The 20,684-nt window shown below is 41.2% G+C and overlaps 3 protein-coding genes across 6 annotated transcripts in view; 1 reads left to right on the forward strand and 2 right to left on the reverse strand.

The window, feature by feature from the left end:
- Window positions 1-468: 468 nt before the first annotated feature.
- Window positions 469-3,703, reverse strand: dctn5 (dynactin 5). The gene is made up of 6 exons (XM_046415202.1): window positions 3,508-3,703; window positions 3,264-3,332; window positions 3,030-3,148; window positions 2,547-2,658; window positions 1,648-1,750; window positions 469-1,534 (listed from the first exon to the last, which is right to left on the reverse strand). Exons 1-6 carry the CDS (start codon window positions 3,553-3,555, stop codon window positions 1,437-1,439), a joined length of 549 nt encoding a protein of 182 aa, XP_046271158.1. The 5' UTR covers window positions 3,556-3,703; the 3' UTR covers window positions 469-1,436.
- Window positions 3,704-4,063: 360 nt separating this feature from the next.
- ndufab1b (NADH:ubiquinone oxidoreductase subunit AB1b) lies at window positions 4,064-7,774 on the forward strand. The gene is made up of 5 exons (XM_046415203.1): window positions 4,064-4,312; window positions 5,645-5,764; window positions 6,257-6,344; window positions 7,274-7,390; window positions 7,499-7,774. The coding sequence occupies exons 1-4, from the start codon at window positions 4,142-4,144 to the stop codon at window positions 7,363-7,365; spliced, it is 471 nt and encodes a 156-aa protein (XP_046271159.1). The 5' UTR covers window positions 4,064-4,141; the 3' UTR covers window positions 7,366-7,390; window positions 7,499-7,774.
- Window positions 7,775-13,805: 6,031 nt separating this feature from the next.
- The window catches only part of LOC124073175 (trinucleotide repeat-containing gene 6A protein-like), a 33,335-nt gene continuing 26,456 nt past the window's right edge, over window positions 13,806-20,684 (reverse strand). For all 4 annotated transcript variants that reach the window (XM_046415208.1, XM_046415204.1, XM_046415209.1 and 1 more), the window contains 12 exons: window positions 20,512-20,631; window positions 19,240-19,377; window positions 18,797-18,880; window positions 18,504-18,678; window positions 18,179-18,325; window positions 17,582-17,752; window positions 17,342-17,482; window positions 17,118-17,225; window positions 16,664-16,894; window positions 15,963-16,039; window positions 15,592-15,731; window positions 13,806-15,265 (listed from right to left, as the gene is read on the reverse strand). In XM_046415208.1, coding sequence (XP_046271164.1) covers window positions 14,917-15,265; window positions 15,592-15,731; window positions 15,963-16,039; window positions 16,664-16,894; window positions 17,118-17,225; window positions 17,342-17,482; window positions 17,582-17,752; window positions 18,179-18,325; window positions 18,504-18,678; window positions 18,797-18,880; window positions 19,240-19,377; window positions 20,512-20,631 — 1,881 coding nt within the window. In that variant the 3' untranslated portion in view covers window positions 13,806-14,916. The remainder of the gene's footprint in view (window positions 15,266-15,591; window positions 15,732-15,962; window positions 16,040-16,663; window positions 16,895-17,117; window positions 17,226-17,341; window positions 17,483-17,581; window positions 17,753-18,178; window positions 18,326-18,503; window positions 18,679-18,796; window positions 18,881-19,239; window positions 19,378-20,511; window positions 20,632-20,684) is intronic.

A 20,684-nucleotide genomic window follows, 5' to 3' on the forward strand; every position in this document is an offset into this window, starting at 1 on the left:
GATCAGCGGTTCTCTTGTTGAAGTTCTGCATTAGGCCACTAGGTGGTGTCAGAGGACAGCATTATGACTGAGATTCTGTATGAGGAAATGTAAGTCTGCAAAGGTTAGGTTAACCTATTCTGATATGGAAGTGAAGCATTGTCAGTGTCCATCTCTATTGAACATCTGAGCATTACAGGTCCCCTTTAGAGTTAATGCCCAGCAGAATGTCAACAAAGGCAGCCAAAAGAAGATCACGAGCAATGCAGGATTCAAAAGCATTTAACACGTTTGTTAGAAGTCAAGCGTACAAGTGTTTTGGGAAGTGACTTTGAATGTTAACTTGTTAAAGGTGACAGCTATTTGCCTAAATGAACCCTGTGGATTTGTTTTTGCAGCTTGTATAATGTAGTCAGAGATTAAAACAAGTCAAAGGTGAACAGTTTTGTACTGTAGAGCACAATGACAGATATGAGGCCACATGAAGGAGATGTTCACATAATTTTTTTAATTGCTGAACTATTTCAGATGTTGACTGTTTTTTTGTGTATGGTCATAGATAAAATGACAAAGCACAAGAGGGCTGTCCTGCAAACAGCAACATTACGGCTGATCACGTGAAACGTAATGAAATAAAAATCAACACTGTATTAAATAAGTTTCATAACAAATTACATAAGCCAGTGAAGGAGGAAGCCAGCAAACACACAATCTTCAACATCAAAAATAAAATGACAGAAACTAAAACGACAAAATGCGTTGCATGAATTGTTCATTTGTACTGCTCTGTTGCCCAAATGATCTGTGCACATAAATAATGAGCCTGTATAGCCAGTATCCTCAAACAACTGTTGTTGCTGTGTTTTGGTCCATGGGTGGTATTTTACACATTCCCACATTCCTCAGACACCTCCGCTCTTCACCTCCTTCCTCTTGTAACTCCTCCATCTCCTCATCTTCGCCTACAGCTGCTGTCAGAGAGCACAGCCAGCCACACAGGGGTCCTCGAGTTTCTCCACAGCACCCTGACCAGACTATATAACACATTTCACTGGAAAATCTAAACTTAAAAGATATCTAAAACTGTAGTGCCTGTAGATTGAGGGTTTTTATCTGCACTCCTTGAATGCATCTGAGACAAGCTGGGATGGTAAACATGAGTGTGCCTCAGAAGACTTCTGGATTTCCATGCAATCTGGAGCTGCAAAACTGCCGTCTGCAGCTATATCAGATTGTATTCATTGTGTTCTTTTCTAATAATCAAAGACAAGATAAATTTAAGGGTTCTTAATAGGACCAATTCTTTTTTCTTTGGGCAGAGAAACTCGGGCCCTCTAGCAACAGAAGAATAGAAGGTGAGATCTCAGAGTCCTTTTCAGTCTGGTGAGAGACCCAAACACCGATCTGAAACAGGCTGAAAAAGGTATGGATCCAGCTGAAGGTTTTCGGGAGAACACTCAGATCTGGCTGAGGGGCAAGAACTTCTGGTAGTAGCTCTTGGTTACATCAATCATCAGGTCCTGTGTGCACTCTGGGAGCTCTCCTGAAAACAGACCTGAGAGAGAAAAAAAAGAGACAAAGACAAACACAGGCAAAGACACAATAGATCAACAGAAATCAGAAGGGAAGTGCTGAAAGAGGTGCGTGTGGCTGAGAGGTGGAGCTGACCTGGGCATCCAGAGAAGACCGTAAAAGGCGGCACCACGGTCTCAGGAGGGAGCACGGTGTTGTCTAGGATCTTGCAGCAGTCCTTCAGCACACAGCGACGACCCTGTACACAACACAGAAAACAAAGGCCAAGGTATATAAGGTATATTTTTATTTCAATTGTTCAAATTAATACCACTTCTGACTTTAAGAATCGGCTTGATTCAAAAGCTGTTTATACGGTTTTGTTTTCTACTACTTTAACACTGCACAGCATCGCCGAACATCAAAAGAAAAAAAAGATCAGTGCATATCACCGCTGGATACTGTTTCTGCTCTTTTATTTTAACTTGTTACATTATCCGTTGTTTATCATCAAGTATAGCACAGTCAAATCCCTATTCTTTCAGTGTTTGGGCTCTGGAAACAGCTCACGGGGACTTACCGATTTATGTATTTTATTTTTAGATTCATAACAATCAACCAGTATAAAGGAAATAAATGAATACATTGTTCTATACTGAAAATATTAATTGGTTTTAGCCTTCCAAGACAAAAGAAAATCAACATATGATTATGCACAATTAACAGGCTTCTCTGTTTATAAAACCATCTTAGATTCAGAGCAAGGCAGTGGTAATTAACTATGATCTTTTCCTGCTGTGGCGCAACTGCTCAAGGGCACTAAAATAAAAAAAAAAAACAACATTAATTATGTTTCATTTTCTGTGCTCCAAGAGGCCTGTCTGCGGTCTGCTGCTCAGTTCATCTGAACATGACTACCATGTGACTGTTTGGCCACAGGCGAGACGAGACAGTACCTCTGTTTATGTCCTTGCTCTCTGGGACAGAGATTTGTCTTGCTCAGGTTTCTTTTGTCAACTGATCAGATTTGTTGTGTGTGTGTGTGTCCTACTCACTATGACACAATTCTTGCCAATGTGGACGTAGGAACCAATCTGTGCAGCGTTGACCACACAGTCCTCTTCGATGAAGACGTGGTCTCCAATGTGCAGCGGGAAGAACGCCACTCTGGAAGGAGAGATGGAGAGGGACAGGGGAAAGGGATGATTTTAATTTACCCAAAATTAAAGAAACAAAATACACAAAATCTGTAATTGTGCTTGTTAGTTCCTTACACACAGACAACCAGACGGTAAGAACATTTGCTGCAGGATTGATTGATAAAACGACTGACAGAAAATTAATCTGCTTTGAATTGAATATCAATTGTTTCAGGAGGTTTTTTTAAGCAAAAATGCCTTTTCTGGTTCAGATTTCTCCATGAACATTTGCTACTTTGTCTTATGCGAGAGTCAGTGAAAAGTGAATGGCTGCTGTTTGGCCAAACATCATGTTTGTCTCTGGCACAGTGGCACAAACAGCGCTTTAGGAAGCTTTACCCTTTGCTGAACTTTTTGAAAGGCGGTCTAATGACGCTCCGGCTCTTCACCACGCAGTGTCTGCCCACCCTGACATTAGCCAGGTCGCCTCTGATAATGCAGTCATTCATCACGATAGTCTGGAGTGGAAAACACAATTTAAGCTATATCACAGTCTAGTATATTCATAAAAACATAACCAAAGACAGAGGCTGTATAATTCACAGTTGGCAGGTGTATTTTTTTTCCCCTTACTTTGCCATTAAGGACGATATTTTGACTCCCACAGAGCACTGACTGTCTGCTCACTTTGTTGCCAGAAGCCTGAAATTAACGATACGACAAATTAATAACGTATGTAACTGTATTTATTGTACATCCAGACTGAGCACAAACAATGATTTCAGTTATCCAACGTCCAACGCCCCGTTTAGCTTCTCAGTTAGCCAAATAGCATCCGACCAGCAAGCTAACAACGGCTTAAACTCAAACATATTACCGTTTCAATGTACTCCGCTTTGTTGTACAGTATTTCAGATAACTCCATGGCTAGGAATATGGGAATTTCTTAGAGACAGCTGGGTTATTTCATTAACAATAACTAATGCATCTGTCTGTTTTCGCTCTCTGCCCTGATGTCAGCTCGCTTAGCTTTTCTTCCTGTGCTGCCGACTCCGATGAATGGATTTTCAGACAATATGAGTTACATGCCAAATCATCGATCATTTCCGCTGAGCCAACAACAAATGAAAGACCGCATTTGCATTTGTTAGGTTTTAGCTATCCCGTGTAAGAACTGGTTTACATATGAACTGTTTAGTTTATATGAAGGTATAGGTCATTTGAACAGTAATTACTTAACAACTAATCCGTAATATGATTCTTTGATTGATTGCTCTTCCCTGAGCTTAATCCGAACTCCTTAGCACTTTTGTATTTCACCTTTTATCAGTGTTGGTGTTTATAATTGCGTGTGTTGAGATTGCTTGTCAAATTAATAACACTGTAGAAAGCAGAAATAAAACATGTAAAAATAAAAGGACAGCTTGTGCGCATGCGTACTGCGGAGCCCTTGACCCCGTTTCTTCTTCGCCTTGCACGCTGGGAGCCTCCACCAGTCACTGTTCTCCGTCATGGCGGCTCGTGTCCTGCTGCAGTGTGTCCGCTCGTTCGCCCGGCCCTCACTGAGGCTTTCCTCCGGCAGTCTGGCAGTCAGAGCCGGTGCCGCTCCAGCAGCAGCCATCCACCGACCTCTCTCCTTCGCCGCAGACAGCCGGAGGACGCGGTGGCTCGGACAGAGTCGGGTAAGTCTGCTCTAACATTGAAGAGTCGTGGCCTAGCGTTCCTTGCTGTGACCTACCGACGCCTTTCAAAACTGTCAGGCTAACCTAGCCTGCTAAAAGTTCACAATGGCGTGCAAACAGTTTAATTTCATCACGGTTAAAATTCTTTTGCGGTGATATCCTGCCTGAAAGCTGTGAGACCATGTAACGTTACGTTTTTGATGACATAACGGCCATGTTTTGCTTGTTGGCTAGCTAGCTAGCCAGTTAGCAAAGTTGGTGAGTTCATTGAAAATAACATTTGAGTTGAAGCCTCTCTGCACCTTCATCCTTGTACCAGATGGATGCCTAAACTTATCCTAAGCGCCCTCTAACACTGTGTACATATTCCACTTAAGCTAATGATGCATTGCCAGGAAAGCATGGCATTGAGTACTGTAAAATACTCATGCAGAGTAGAATAATTTTTCTGTTGTGCATCTTGACGTTGTTATTTTTTATTCTGTTTACTTGGGGGCGTTGGAAGAAAGATAATTTATTCATTGTTACTGTAATGGTATGTTGGCCGCACTAAGGATGATGTCAGTCACAAGTGTTTCTGTGTTATTAAAGTCATCCATTACTTAAATGCATGAAAGGAAATCAGTGTATTGAATTTATGTAGCACATTTGATTAATTTGAGCCATAATACTCGAGGTGAGCATACAAGAAAACAAAGACAGTAGTAAGCATCAGCCCCACAGACAGACACAGAAACTAATTGCAACTAAATGCAACTTAGACAAAATGTAGTTTTGTTAGAAAACCACCACCGGGTAATCTGAGAGGTCAAGAATAAATTGTTGTTTTCCAGGCCAGAAATGTACTGGACAGCCAGACCAGATAAGTGCTTTAAAGATTACAAGCAGAATGTTGTAGTTGGATTTGAGCTGATGTAAATTCCAGAGTAATGTGTTCAGCTTTGCTTATACTTTTTAAAAAAATGAGACTTTCCTGTTGTTAGAGAACACACCGCAGTGGTTTGACCTGCATGACATTAATGCATGAATGAAATAAAATGTATATTTAAAGCAGTTGGAGCTGATGTTTTGATAATTTATTGATAATAAATATGTTGTTACAATGAATATTTGTCTGAATCAGTGTATTATTATTGTGATTAACATGCACTCTTGTGCTATGTTTTGTTAACAATTGCCCATAAGATTTGGAGCCACAGATGGGCAGTGAGCATAAATAGCTTTGAGTTAATTTTGAGCTTATATCTCTTTCTGAATGGTCACCAACCACCTCTTTGTCCTCTGTGCATGCCCCCCAATCATACCTGCGCCTGTCCCTCTCTTCTTCTTCAGGTTCCCTCATTGGGAGTGTTGTGCCGACAGTATGGCGACCTGCCCCCCCTCACTCTAGAGACCATTAAAGACCGTGTCATGTATGTCCTCAAGCTCTATGACAAGATCAACCCTGAGAAGGTGAGAACTTGTTTTGTAGTTTCATCACAGATTCAGTTTCATCATAGATTCATCTTTTTTTCTTCTTTTTTTTCCCACAATGGTTGAGGGCAATTTCAAAATAAAGATGCATCTTAAAGTTGATCATGTGCATCAGTGATATTGAATTGTTAATTACTCAATTGATATATTGATCCAAATTGATGCAGTGTTGCACTCCTATTATTTTGCCCTTGATATTCTGATACAGGCCCCTTTAGCTGGTATTTTGCATCTGCCCAAAAAGTGATTTAACCTTTTGCATGGGCAGATGAGACAGTGAGTTTTCCTTTGATGTGAGAGGCTGATACACACTTGTTTTACTCTGTGCTGCAGGGAAATAATCCATCTAATGAACTGTTCATAATTATATGAATGCTAGTCAGTATTTGCTTGGAATGTCCACAATTAATTGCCATATCATGATTGTGAAAGATGACCTTTCTAATGCCTGGAGTCCCCTTTGCTCCACAGCTGCAGACATCCTCCCACTTCATGAAAGACCTGGGTCTGGACAGCTTGGACCAGGTAGAGATCATCATGGCCATGGAGGATGAGTTTGGTGAGTGTTTGTCAGCAGGTCAGCCTGTACGTGTCGTTGTTCATCTGTCAAGGTTGGACAATATACTGCATAGAAAAATATTACAAATTACGGTTTGATGCCCAGACTACTCTGATCTGGACATGCAGCACATGGAGACTAGCTGTGGTGTCATAGACCTTATCTAGAAAAGACGCAGTTGGAGGCAAGTGTGCGTTGAAGCTTACGTGATAATGTTATAACTCTAATGCTGTGACTTGTGTAAAAGCCGTCACTCTTCTTATGACCATGTGTCATAGTGTGGTGAGAACGAAGAAATTCCCGACCCAAAGAAAGGCCACTTTGATGTAAAAGTGTGTTCTTGGAGTTCACCTGTCCATCAGAATAACAGTGTCTGCAAAACATCAGCATTTCATGAGTTAATGAACACGGGTCTGTGTTTAGCTCTGTGATGATGCGTTATCCAGATGTACGGTCTGTAAGAAGTGTGAGAGCAGCGCTGCATCGATTGCTTGACTGACAGAAGATTAATCTGCAACTATTCAGAAAATTTATAAATCCACAAAGACATTTTTGAAGGAAAATTACCAAAATTTCTCTGGTTGCAGCATCTCACCTGTGAGAGTCTGCTGATGTTTTGTTTTGTGTTTTTTAATCAATCAGACTGAATATGTTTAGACTGTTGTTGAGGGTTGGAAAAATGTGACGCAGACTGAAAAAAAAGTAATAAATATATATATATATATATATATATATATATGTATGTATTTTTTGTTATTTTTTTTCCTCAGTAAAAACAGTAGTGTTAGTTTTAGTCCCTCTATATAGAAAAACTTTTAGTTTATCTGAAAAATTAAGTCACCAACTTTGCAGATGGATGACGTGAGGCTTTGTGACGAATGCAACTTCTAAAATGACAAGTGGCCTTTTGTTCTGTGTGTCCTCTGCAGGCTTTGAGATCCCTGACGCCGAAGCAGAGAAGTTGATGACTCCTGAGGAGATAGTACAATATATCGCAGACAAGAAGGACGTTTATGAATAATCTGTTCTATAGCTCACTACAAGAGGCACGTCTCTGTGTTGGCCTTATTTTCTTTCCCCTCCTTTTTGGCTATTCACAATCATACATACGTGTTCTGTTTTTGCCCCCTGTTAATCACTCTTATTTCTTCCAGGGAGGTCGACCTGAGCATGAGCGCGCAGGAAGTACTTGTGAAGCAGAAAACCATTTTCCACCTCTCCTGTCCGCTCTTCTGTCCATCACAGCGTTTTTGGCTTCAGTGTCTTGTGTTTGACTGTATTTAAATGAACATTTGCTGTGGGAGCTTGGAGACAAAATAAACAAGATTCTAGCAGTTTTTTTTTTTTTTTTTCCATTTGTTTCTTCCAGCTCCAACCTGTGGTTCCGATGTATGATTTCTCATGATTATTCAATAAAGACACAAGCTGTATTGATCAGTCTCTGCTGTGATATTCATACCCTGATGAGTCACAGGGAGACAATGAAAATCTCATTTTACTTCCATCAAGTTCAAATTAATGTTTAAACGTTCAGAAACTAAAACAGTTTTGTTCACACCAGAGCCACGACGCAGAGTTTAATCATCCAGTTGGAAAGAGTGATTTGTGTTAAAACTGAGCACCAGCACTATATTCAAGTTACAGCTGGTTCACTGGAATCATTTCTACCAGATGTGGACTTACCATTGGTCTCATGCTGTTCAGTCACCTGTACATGTTGCAGTTTGAGCACTACAAAATGAATTGAAACCCAGATTCATGAAGTGGCAAGATAAGGTCGAAATATACACTATAGATGAAAGTACCATTACACCAACAAGTAGACAGCATACATACATAGACAGCTTTGCAGCTATAACAGCTTTCACTCTTCTCAGAAGGCTTTCTGTGGGAATTTTTGCACATTCATGCAGGAGAGCAGTAGTGAGGTCAGGCACTGATGTTGGACCAAAAGGTTTGGCTCACAATCTCTGTTCCAGTTCATCCCAAAGGTGTTGGATGGGGTTGAGGTCAGGGTTCTGCGTGGGCCAGTCAAGTTCTTCCACACCAGACTCATCCAGTCATGTCTGTAAGGACTTTGCTTTGTGCACTGGAGCACAGTCATGCTGGAATAGAAAAGGGCCTTCAACAAACTGTTGTCACAAAGTTGAAAGCATAGCATTGTCCACAATGTGTTGGTATGCTGAAGCATCAAGAGTTCCCTTCACTGGAGGTAAGGAGCCAAAGCACAACCGCTGAAAAACAGCCCCCAACCGAGTGCTTTTGTCTATATAGTGTATAATATTAAGTACAAAAGGCAAACGACATTCTAAAATACAACAAACCACCAGTTCCCATTATTATGCCAGTTCCAGAGAGACACTTTCCCTCTAAACTTCTCTGATGCTTTGCTTTCATTTAAACTGTCTCGGGTAAAAAAAAAAAAAAAATCTAAAATCAAATAAATTAAAAACCCATGCGATGTAACTCATTTTGACTCATTCTCTCACAACACTTTAAGAGCATGCATTGATTTTTTAGAGAAATTCACAATACAATAACAACATTCAAATGTAGCTCAAGAGAAAGTTCCTGCCATCTAAATAGAGCTGTCTTAGGAAGGTTAAGAATTACAGTTCTACAAAAGGAAATGACAGATTTAAGTAAGAGATGTGAAGGTTTCCCCAAACATACGAGGAGAAACAAGGACCTCAGGAGCCAACTACTGAGTCTTTGTTAGTCTTTTATTGAGGGTTGTACCCAAGTTTTACAGCTTTGTATAACGGCTGCAGGAGCCAGAGGGTTACAAACAGTAATCAGTATACGAGTACAGCCAACAGAAGACCTACTACCTACTACTCTACACCTTAGTACAGATTCTCTTAAGAGCACTAAAATCCAGAAAATAAGAGAAAAATAATACAGAACAAACCAAGCAACAAAGGAAGGAGAATAAAAAGATTAAATGAAACCAAACAAATAGACAGCATCAGAGGAGACATTCATTATTAGAGCACACTGGAGTTGGTTTTCTATACCTTGTAATATCAGGCGACTTCGTTTTTGTCAATTTTTATACCCATACAAATAAAGATTGTCCTTCAAAAAGTGCAGTTTCCCCCCAAAGTTTAAGATAAAATCCTTTGATGACCCGAGGAAGACATTTGAAAATAAAAAGGTACTTCCTGTTTTGTTTGTAAGAGAGGAAGACATCCTCCCTTTGATTATAGACACTGTACGCTTATATTCTCATATATATATATGTATATATATATATATATATATATACACACACATACATATATATTATATATATGTGTGTGTATATACACATATATATACATATACATACATAATATATATATATATATATATTATATATAGTTTCAACAGTCTCCCAAAGCAATGTGCATAATAGGTTTACAGGTGATCCAACTACACGCTGTGGATTGATAGAATCTCTATAAAAAACACTGTAGTTGTGTAAAATTTGCAGTTTCACTGGCCTCACTCCCCTCGGCTTATCGAGGAGACAAGCTGTGAAAATAAAGAAATGGACTTTGCAAATCTTAACCTGTCCTCCTCTCCTGCTACAACTGGCCAGACGGTTGTTAGGTAATAAAGGTTTTTTCAGTTTTTATTATTATTATTAGTAGTAGTAGTACGATTCAACGATGGCACAACATGTTTGAGGAATATTACTGGGAATCCCATCCTAGCTCCGTTTTTAAAAAGTTTTTGGGATTTTTTTTTTTTATTATTTATTTATTTAATGAAAGCAAAGAAAAACCCAAGGTGGACATGGAAGCCTGGGTTCAACACTCCACTGCATAGTCTCTCTGAGCGACACCCACCCCCTCCCCCCTCTGTACTGTAACCCGCCCCGCCCGCCCCGCCCCGATGCACCACCCGCCCCACCCACATCTTTGTGCTGGTTAGACTAAAGCTTTTCAGGGTTTCTGTGTATTCATACTAAATGTAAAATGATAAAAAGACAGCAGATTCTCACAGTTTGTGTTTTTTCTTTTTGTTTGTTTTTTTTGTGTATTTTTTTGTTGTTTTTTTGTGTCAAAAATAGCCTTAGCGCTTTTGATCGACATTAGGAGCCGTTGGATGTGTTATGATATAATATAGCATTTGCTCACAGGATAGTTAAGTCAAGAGAAAAACAAAACAAAGAGTCACATTATTTTTTTCTTAAACATTTAAAAGTAGTAGAGTATCACCAGCCAGCTTCCCTCCTCTCCTACCCTCTATCCTTCCTTCTTTCCTCCCCTTGTCTGGCCCTGTCGGGAAGCTGCTTGGCAGCCCTGGGGATTGTACATTGCTCGTGGTGGATTTCACTTACTGAAAAGATTTTCCTCACAACATCCTTTTGCAAATGACATTTTTTTTCTTCAAGCATTAAACATTGTCCAGCTTTTTAAATACACGTACACAGACATACACGACGACGACCACACAAACAAACAAACAAACAAAAAAAAGAAATAAGAAAACAAGTTTTAATCCCTTTCCTTCCCTCTCACCCTCCCTCCTCGATTTGGCATGATAATGTGTTCACACAGTTTCTGTACGAGACTGGGTTTTTGCATCTTCCCACAACACAACGACACACACACACACACACACACACACACACACATCCCCCAACAGCAGATCTGACGAGACACAAACAGAGCGAGATTAAGCTGGAAATCAAAACAGTAACATCAACGAGAGGCGTTTTACAAATGTTGCTTGTCCCTTCTCTAACAGCAGAACACTGCTGCCTCCTGAGCCGCAGATCAGGGATCAGTTTCTGTCCAAATGAAGGTTAAAGGTACAGACACTAAGAAGGGAGCAAAACTGTCTCCTGATCAGTGCTAGAAGAGCAGCAACAATATCAGAATGAATAAAGTCTGAATGAAGCGTAAAATAATTTCAGCAAGAGCGGAAAGATAATAGACTATTTAGAGTTCACTTGCCCCATGAGCCTCCTGTCAGTTTTGCGTTTCCTCTCCTGTAGTTAAGCTTAGGAGTTGGAGAGGGAGAGCTGATCCTGGATAAGCCAGAAGGGGCAAGTGTAACCCTGTGTCCCTGAAAAGCCAGGAAGAACCAGCCGATCGCAAGTCACACCCCCCTTGCCTGAGTCACTACGGGTCAACAGGAAGCCTCGCCTTGTTTCAGTCAAGCTACATACACGAGCATCTCCACGGCAACAGCCACCAACGGTCACCATGACAACCAGGCGTGGTCAGAATAGTAGCTTATTCGGATACAAAAGTGATGAGCAGTGGCTGCTTTGCTGATTTTTTTTTTTTTTTTTTCTGTGCGGCGGTTCCATGTTTTAGGCTGACTGAGGCTCCGGCCGTCGTTCATACTTTTTAAAACCGTTTTCAGCTACATTCTGGCTCAGTTCAGGCGGCGCATCGAAGTCGCCGCTCTGACCAGCCGGCCCAGTGAGCAGGGAGAGGTAAACTTGGAGAGGACGACGACAACCTTCTCCTCTCTCTTCCCCACTGGGGCCAACAAAGCACCATCTCCTCTAGCCACAGCAGACACGCACGCAGACACACACACACACACACCTTCCACTTCAGTTGAGAACATGTAGATACACTCACACACTTTACCCTGTCACAATACTCAGACGCACATACTCACTCAGACAGAGCTCCAGTCCAAACTACAACACCATCATCACAAGCAAGATGTCTGGCCATCCATCTTGGCGTTTCTTTTCGCTTGCTCGGCCTTTAATCTAATCCACCCAAGTGCAAAATCCGAGGCTCCTCAATTCAATTTGTCAAATTAAGTTAACTCTAAAACAAATGACAAACATGGTTCAGATGTTCCACTTGAAAACATTTGTTAAACAAGACAAAAAAAAAAACAAATACAAATAAAGAAATATATAGTTTAAGCAAAGAGATCTGGAATTAAGTAAACTAATCTTTTGAATTATTTGGTAGAGAGCAGTTCAATACTGGCACACACCACTGTCAAGTCTGGCTAATACTCAAGGTTTTGTCTCACTACGTATGCTTTGTAGTTGTTAAATATTCACGGCTAAACTTAAAAACACAATCAAAGCCAACGTTTCGAGTACTTCTGAAAATAAAAACCTATGTCGGAGAGGGAAAACACACACACACACACACACGAGAGGCTTAACAGAATAATTACACGATGAAGAAAAGAAATTAAGGTCCATGGCTTCGCTAATGCTGACTTCTCGTTCACACACTCTGAAGCGTGTCTTTCCCCGGATATTGTGCATCATAGTAACTAAACAATCACTGACAGGAAGGTGAATATTATTCACACGTGTATTATGTTGACAAACACCACCAGTGGATTTACATTCACGCTGTTCTCAAACACAACCACTACCCTCCCCACACAAACACACACACACACAACCCAATATCTTCCCCTCCAGCCATAGGAACTCGCATCTGCTGGTACACACAAACACACGCACACTATTCATCAGGTCAGGAACTTCAGATGAGTAACCCCCTCCCTCCCCCACCCAAAGGAAAAAAAAAACAGTACAACAATACAATCATATTCTATTTGTAAACAGGTAGAAGCCACTTGACTTTTTGTTGCATCTTCGGACACAATTAGGATCAAGGCAATGAAATGTGGACGACTTTTGCACTGTTAAAATAGTATCTTCAACCAAAACACGATTTTTAAAGTTTTTCTTCGTTCTTTTTTTCAAAACACCATTTGTGGCAACGAGAGTGATTTAAAAAAAAAAAAAAAAAAAAAAAAAAAAAAGCAAGTAATATTTCGCATTTTTGTTGTACTTAATGAAACATTTAAAACATTTTGAGACACGGGAAAAAAAAAAGAAGAAACGCCTCTCAGGCCACATGAGAGGCTACAGTATGCATAGATACAGATTCGCCTTTCTCTTGGTTTATAAGTCTGACGAGACAGAACATTTTTCACTGACAGTCACACACTCACTCACACACACACACTCCCCACTTTTGATTTTTTACATCAGTGGAGTGGAGGACTGGAGGAAGAGGAGGAGAGAGGGAGCGTAGGGATTTCTACAGCCTGTCCTCCACCTCCCCACATTAGGACCCCCCCCCCCTTCAAAAGACAGCATATTGAAAGCAGTGTGTTGAGCTTCTCCAGCTTAAAGCAGTTATTTGGCAGAGAAAAAAAAAAACGTACAGACCTATACATAGTTTTCAGTGCTAGAAGTTGGATTTTCCTTTCCTACAAGGAGTAGTAGTTTTTTTTTTAATTCACCTACAAGGGGGGGAAAACTGGCTTGATTTCCTGAGAACCATTGCTGGTTATTTAGCAGACAAAGAGGAATAGTTCAAATAACCAACGCCATGGCCAAAAACACTGATCCGAATTCCCAGAGTTACAAAGCATCATCTTCATCCTCAATAAGAGTTTACTTTTTTTTTTTTAATGTTTTATACATTTTTAAAGTTTTTTTTTTAAATATGGTTTTTATTTTTATTATTTTTTTTGGAGTATTTTCTATTTTATTCCATCTTCTCTTTAAAATGAAGAATGAACACACGTTCCGCCTCCTAAGTCTTGTAAACAAGAGGTTGCAGTGTGGCACCTCCAAAACATTGAAAGCCTATTCTGAAAGTGCTGTCCCCCCCTCCGCCCACTAGGGGGCCAGTGGGAGGGCTTGCTAGATAGGCCCCACCCCCTACATTAGGGTAGGTGGGGCTTGCTAGTCCCAGCTGCGGCTACAGTCCTTTGCACTGCAGAGCTCAACGTTCTTTAGTTTTAAAACAAAATTGGTGCAATACTTTTAATGTCACTTTTACTATCACCAGATAATCCTCCTAAGTCAGCTTTTATTCTTCTTTAACTATCTGTTGATCTTGAACTCCACGACAACGCAGTAAGGTAGGCGTGCCAAGGCAGAGAGGAGCGCACACATACTCATTTACACACACAGTCTCTCTCTCATACACACACACAAAGTACTTCCACACACACGTGTGCATGCACACGCATACACACATACGGTAAGGACCTCAATGAGTAAACAGCTACACTGGAAAAACTGGCTGCTCCCTCTATATTGCAGATTATATATACTGAGAAAAAACCACATTCAGTGCAAAGTTAAAAAAGCTCATACTCCAACATTGTCAGCAAACAAATGCAAAAAAACAAAAAACAAAAAGAAAACGTTAAAAATGAAAAGAATTGGAATTCAAATAAACACGACGAATGAAACAAAAAAAATATATATCTATATATCTATATATAGATACATATATAATGAGCTCGATTGAAGCTTTTTTTCGGTCTGAAAGAGCACTACCTGGAAGCAAATATCCATCCGTTCACATTATAGAATTGGCCTGCATGATTCAAGTATTCCGACTGATATGTTTTTGGGCTAAAACAAAGTGGACATATGTGCAGAGAGAGAAACGTAACTTGTTTTCCACAGGGGAGACCCCGTTTTGTTGAATATCTTGTAAGTGAGAAAGAGTCCAACTAGTGCCATTGCGTTTTTAACTACTTTTTTTCTCATTTTCTTCTGCTGATTATTGATGATTCACTACTGACCCCTTTCCCCCAACCTGTTTGATTGGAAGGCTGTTCATATGGAGTCCCCTCCCCCTGTCAGGTGATCCACTGGGAGGAAGGAGCTGATTGGAGAAGGGCTGCTGATCCTCCCTGCCTCTGTGCCACTGGGGCTCCCCCACAGGCTACTGGAATAGTTGGGCCCGCCCCAGAGGGAGGAGCTGTGGAGATCGCTGCTGTTCCACTGGTTAGGTTCAGAAGCGCGGCTGGGAAATGAGTGAGACTGATCCATTCTGCTCTGAGAGGACCCAATGGCCTGCCAGCCAGAGGAGGGAGTGGCCAATGACTGCCCTTGTGCAAAGAAACGGCTGATTTCCTCCTCACTGGCAAACTCAGCCAGAATAGTAGTGTTCCCCAAAACGCACCTGCAGAGGGACGACAGGTGAAACACAGAATGAGTGTGACTCTGCCGCTCCAAAACGTCCATGATCAGTAGGGACCAGGTTGCACTGAGAAATCAGGTTAAGCAGTAAATCAGAGAGAGCAACAGCATGCATTGAATGAACCTGGGTACTGTAAAACTGTTTACATGCAGCAGGTCAGTACCTACCACCCATCTTAATGTTAATTACTGCTGACTGAGTGAATCAAGCCCTGAACAGGTCAGTCAATGTGCTATTATGAGCCTGGGTTGAAAACAAGGAGCCTGGAGAAGTGTGTGCATGGGCATCCATGTGTCCTGCGTCCTTACATGTGTAGGCTCTTCTGGGCTTTGGCGGCCTCATCCTTGGAGCTGTAGCATACCACGGCGTTACCGTGCGGCAGGTTGAGGTGGAATGTGATCAGAGGGCCGTGCTGCATGCACAAGGTCCTCAGGGTAGAGCCGTCAATCTGTGAGACAAAGACCGAAACACACACACACACACACACACACACAGACGGGATAAACGGGGAGATGAATGACTGCTGACAAATATCGTGCACATGTCCTGTAAGTTTGTGAAATACGCACTAACAAAAACACTTTAAATGAAAAACGGACATTTGTTTTTTTAAACTTTGTTACTCCATACAGCTCGCCGAAAAATGTTATTTATGTTATATTTATGTTCATGCAAGTACCTGAGGTGTGAGATTTTTCAGAACAAGCCATTGGGTTCTTCCTGAGCTGCTGCTGCTGCTGTCACCCCAACTGGAACCTGCCAATACACGCAATGTGTAATCACAACCAGTTATTATAATAAGCATTTTAGTAAAATAAATAAATAAATAATATATATATATATATATATATATATATATATATATATATATACATATATAGAGAGAGTTAGAGGTATCCTCCAGTCAACAAATAAGAATGAAATAATCTCATATTGATGGCTTGGTAGATAAAGGCAAAGCGATGTGGCCAATAGTATCCAAACTATCACACTAAAATCTTCTAGCAAGTGCTTGATGCTTCCGATTCAAATAATATTTTCACACAACCTGGCTTCCAAGAAAATCAAAAAGTATTATTTCAGTCAAGTGTTTTTGGCACATTCTGTAGCGCAAGTGTAAATGGCTGTGGACATGAAGTTTATAGTAAAGAATCAATCTGTAGATCAGTGTACAAATCTATGGCTCATGACTTAAAGACTTAAAGCTTTTATGACACAAAAATGTTAAAGCACATTTGTTTTTTTTTGCACTTTTTTGTTGCAACCAACAGTTTCCTTCCTCACATCTACTTAGACAAAAGAATAATTAACAAATTCCAGTTCTTCCTACAGGTACAGTACAGTATGAGTGTCTCCCTCTGTGTGTCCCTCTGCCCTCACCAGGTGTGTATCTGGACTCAGAGGTGCCCCAGCCCCCCAGCCTCAGGGCAGAGCCATCCCAGCTAGAGGAGGCAGAGCTGGGCTTCTGGCTGGTGAGGCCGGGTGGTGGTCTGGAGGGGGCTGCCACAGACAGCGCCTTGGGAGGCAGGGGGACTTTCCACAACTCATGGGCCAGGGAGGAGTTGGACACAGAACCGCCGCCAGGAGACCACTTTGACTCACTGGGTCTGGCTGCAACGGGAGAGAAGAGCAAAGTGAACATTTAACATTTATACATCCTCAGGTCCATTATCACAGTTTGCAGGGCTATGGATTTGGTTTTATTCCACTGTTGTTACTCTGGATATTCTTCACAATTAAACTTTGTCGTCCCTCTGTGTGAAGTTCTTTGGTTTGAGAGGTGGAGGACAAAGGACAAGATGACAAAGGCTGAATTACAAACAGAAACTCCTACCTGAAGTGCTTTGTGCTGTACTGGTGAGGGAACCGCTGTGGCTGGAGGCACGAATGGATGACCAGGCACTGTTAGAAGGCATCGTGGTGTTCAGTGATGAGGATGGCCCTGGGAAACATAGAAAGAAGGGTAATGTTGAATATGATATTGCCAACTTAGTCACAGATACAATGTGGCTGGCTATAAAATTAAAAAGTTTATCTTTGGTCATGCACGTGACCTACCGTTGTTCCTGTCCCTGAGGTGGTCTGTGTCACGGACGGTGTTGATGGAGAGGTTGTTAATGACACTGCCGGGGGTCACAAAAGGGTCAGTCTCAGGGTCAATGTTGGGGTAACCTTTCCAAGGCTCCCCGGGCCGGAACTCTGCACACACACAGATACACACACACACAACCCAACCATTAGCAGGTTTCAATGCAAACATTCTGTTTTATTTTTTTTTATTTTTGAAAGCAAGTGTACCTGGGGGCCAGGTGACAGTGTTTGCATGGGGAGGGGGGGAGTTGGCACGGGGCGGCCAGCCATCTCCCACCGAACCCATTGATTGGCCGGGAGGACTCAGGGGAGATGGGCCAGGAGACAGGAAGTCATAGAAGGGAGAGTCCTCAAGACGCAGCCCAGACGACATAGCACCTGTGGGACGAGAGCACATAAACATGAGGACACAATCGCACAGACTAAAAGTCACCGACGTTTTTTTTAATACTTCTGTATGTAATTCAATAAATAAGTTTACTTGTGAGAATTATACAAATCAAACAGAATTTATGAGTAATAAAATTTTTTTAGCAAGCATATACTCTTTATAAGGGCTGAAAAGCGGTGGCCACAGCAGAATTACAGATTTCCTCAACCTAATCTAACATTTCTTTAACATAAATAATTAACAACTAGACAAATTCAGCAGCAACAGGCACTGCTTTGTCCAAAGTTTTGTGATTTGTCCCAAATTTTTGCTGTAGTTTAAACCCTGAAGTATATGATCAGTTCTCCTAAACAGATAGTCACTGCATAAACTACTCTGTACTGTGACGACCACAATGACAGGCTCTTCCTTACCAGGTTTGCTGTTCTGATCCAGAGGGTCAGTAGCCCAAAGTTTCTTCAGCTTGGACTGGGGCGGCTCTTTGTAGTTCACAGCTCCGCCACCACCACTCCCACCACCAACACTCATGTCCAGGGATACATTCAGGTTAGAGTTCAAGCCTGATGGGAGGGATGAAGGAAGAGAGAAAACAGCAGAGAGAAAAACATTCAGTCACCTTGTATATTCAACAGATGTAATTTACATATTCATATACATATTATAGGCAAATATCTACACGAAAATGTGTCATCATTCAAATCTGGGAGATGAAATTGCTCTTAACAGGATCAAACATACTTAAAGGGAAGTTGCTGAAGGATCCGAGAGCAGCAGCATCCTTCTGCATCTCAGGGGTGTGGTTGGACAAGTAGTTATCCAGGTATGGTTTGAGGGTTGGGGCCTGTTTCAGCAGGGAGGGGTCCAGGTGCCGCGGGGGCTGCATCATTGAGGGAGACGAACCAATGGGACGTGTCTAAGAAGAGGAAGTTAGAGAAACCAATCAATGAGACAACACCATTAATTCTGGGTGTAATGACGCAGGATTTAGATTTAGGATTTAAATCTTGATACACAGAGACACATGCACACACCTGTTCATTCTGTCGCCCCAAAGGCACGACTCTCTGGCTCTGAGCCTTCTGCTGTTGCTGCTGCTGCTGCTGGAGGAGAAGACGCTGCAGACAGAAGTCAAAGAGTTTAAGAGTTTGTTTTTCTATATCTGAGATTAACTTTTACACACATTCACTGCATAATATTACATCCAGCAAATCTATTTTTATTTGAGCATAAAAGGTTCTACATGTATTTCAAGTACAGATAAAACATGAAAGAGATGTTTTCTGTTCCTGCATTCAGGACAGTATATCTAGTCCGAGTATGTCGTTTTTAGGGGTATTTCATTCCCCTCAGACAAGACTGTGTTGCTGTACACAAGACATAAAACCATGTACAAAATGTATTTATGTTTTTGTACACACCTGTGTGCATGTGTATGTGTATGTGTTTGTTCAAAGGCATGTGTCCTTCTCTCTACCTGTAACTGGCTAATCTGGTTGAGCTGTGACAGCTGGTTGAGCTGGGTCAGTTGGTTGAGCACAGCAACCTGCTGGGCGCCAAACAGAGGGTTCAGACCTCCATTACCTCCGGGGTATTTCAACAGGGATGGAGGGACCTAAACACAGATTTCAGTTTTCATTAATATGTTGTCATTCCAAGTTTTACTGTGAATTAAATGTTGAAAGCAAACAATGGATCAAAGAGTGGGAGAAAAAGAATGACGTGATGTTTTGAGGATAATGTAGCTCCTCGACTCTTGTCTAACCTTTGTCTAAAATTTGTATATAATAGAGATGCACCGATTGACCAGCCAGGGAACGAAGAAGAACAAGTCACAAAGCATGCAATCATATATGAGCGAGTGGTGAAACAAGAGCGAGTGGCGAGTGGTTAGATGTGTGCAGCGAAGCAGAACTGTACAGAGTTAGAGTTGACTGTAAATGTCCAGTGTAAGTCACAGTCTGTCTGTAAATAAATGTTACAAATGTTACAACAACTGGTGAAGGATACTGTAAAATGATAGATAGATAGACAGAAAGATACTTTATTGATCCCGAAGGAAATTCAAGATCATTCAATGATGTTAGCAACTGCCATTTGTGATGTTGCACCTGCTTTTGTTTGGCAAAGTCAAATGTCAGATAAAGTTGGGTGTACAGCTCATTTTCAGTTAATTGTTATTTGCAGCTGTTTTCAGTTGCTTTATTTTGAGAGGAAATTGTAAAGTTTTAATCATTTCTTTTGTTATGAAAGTAGGTTTTTTTTTGTATATGCTGTCAATTATAGTTCTTAAAAAGAAAACCAGAATCAGCAAGTCGCACAATAATAATGGAATCGGCAAAGAAAATAACAATCGTGCACCTCTAATATCTCAATGAATACATCATGAATTGACAGTTTAGGTTTCTTTAAATCAGCGCCGGTGTTGACCAGGGTTTGCCACCCTCACCTGATAGTATCAAGTTTTTAAGTAACATGAAAACATTGTGTAACTAGTATATAGTATGTAGGATTATCCATCACAATCAAGTTTGAAGTCCCAGCAAATCGATTCTCATATTGTTCTGAGGAAGTTAGGGGAAAAATGTCCATACATCTACAAAGTTGATCTGAATGATCTGCATGTAAAGTGCATTCATATTAGAGACACTGGGACATCAGACTTTGAAGCCTAAAACAAAAAGGGCAACAGATAAAATTGTGAATGTATGACCTGGAAAAAGCATAATGCTTTGTAGGTGTGTGCTACCTGAGAGGGCAGGATGGGTGGAGGCACTTGGTTACGAAGGTTGGGTTGGGAGGAGATCTGGGACTGGGGGCCGCCTCGGCCCTGTGCTACGCTGCTGCCACCCATCATAGGGTTTACATTCTGAGCAGGGAAGACATAAGACATAAAACACACACACATACAAATGAGCAAAC

This window comes from Scatophagus argus, chromosome 16 (assembly GCF_020382885.2).
Source record: "Scatophagus argus isolate fScaArg1 chromosome 16, fScaArg1.pri, whole genome shotgun sequence".
Taxonomy (NCBI): Eukaryota; Metazoa; Chordata; class Actinopteri; family Scatophagidae; genus Scatophagus; species Scatophagus argus.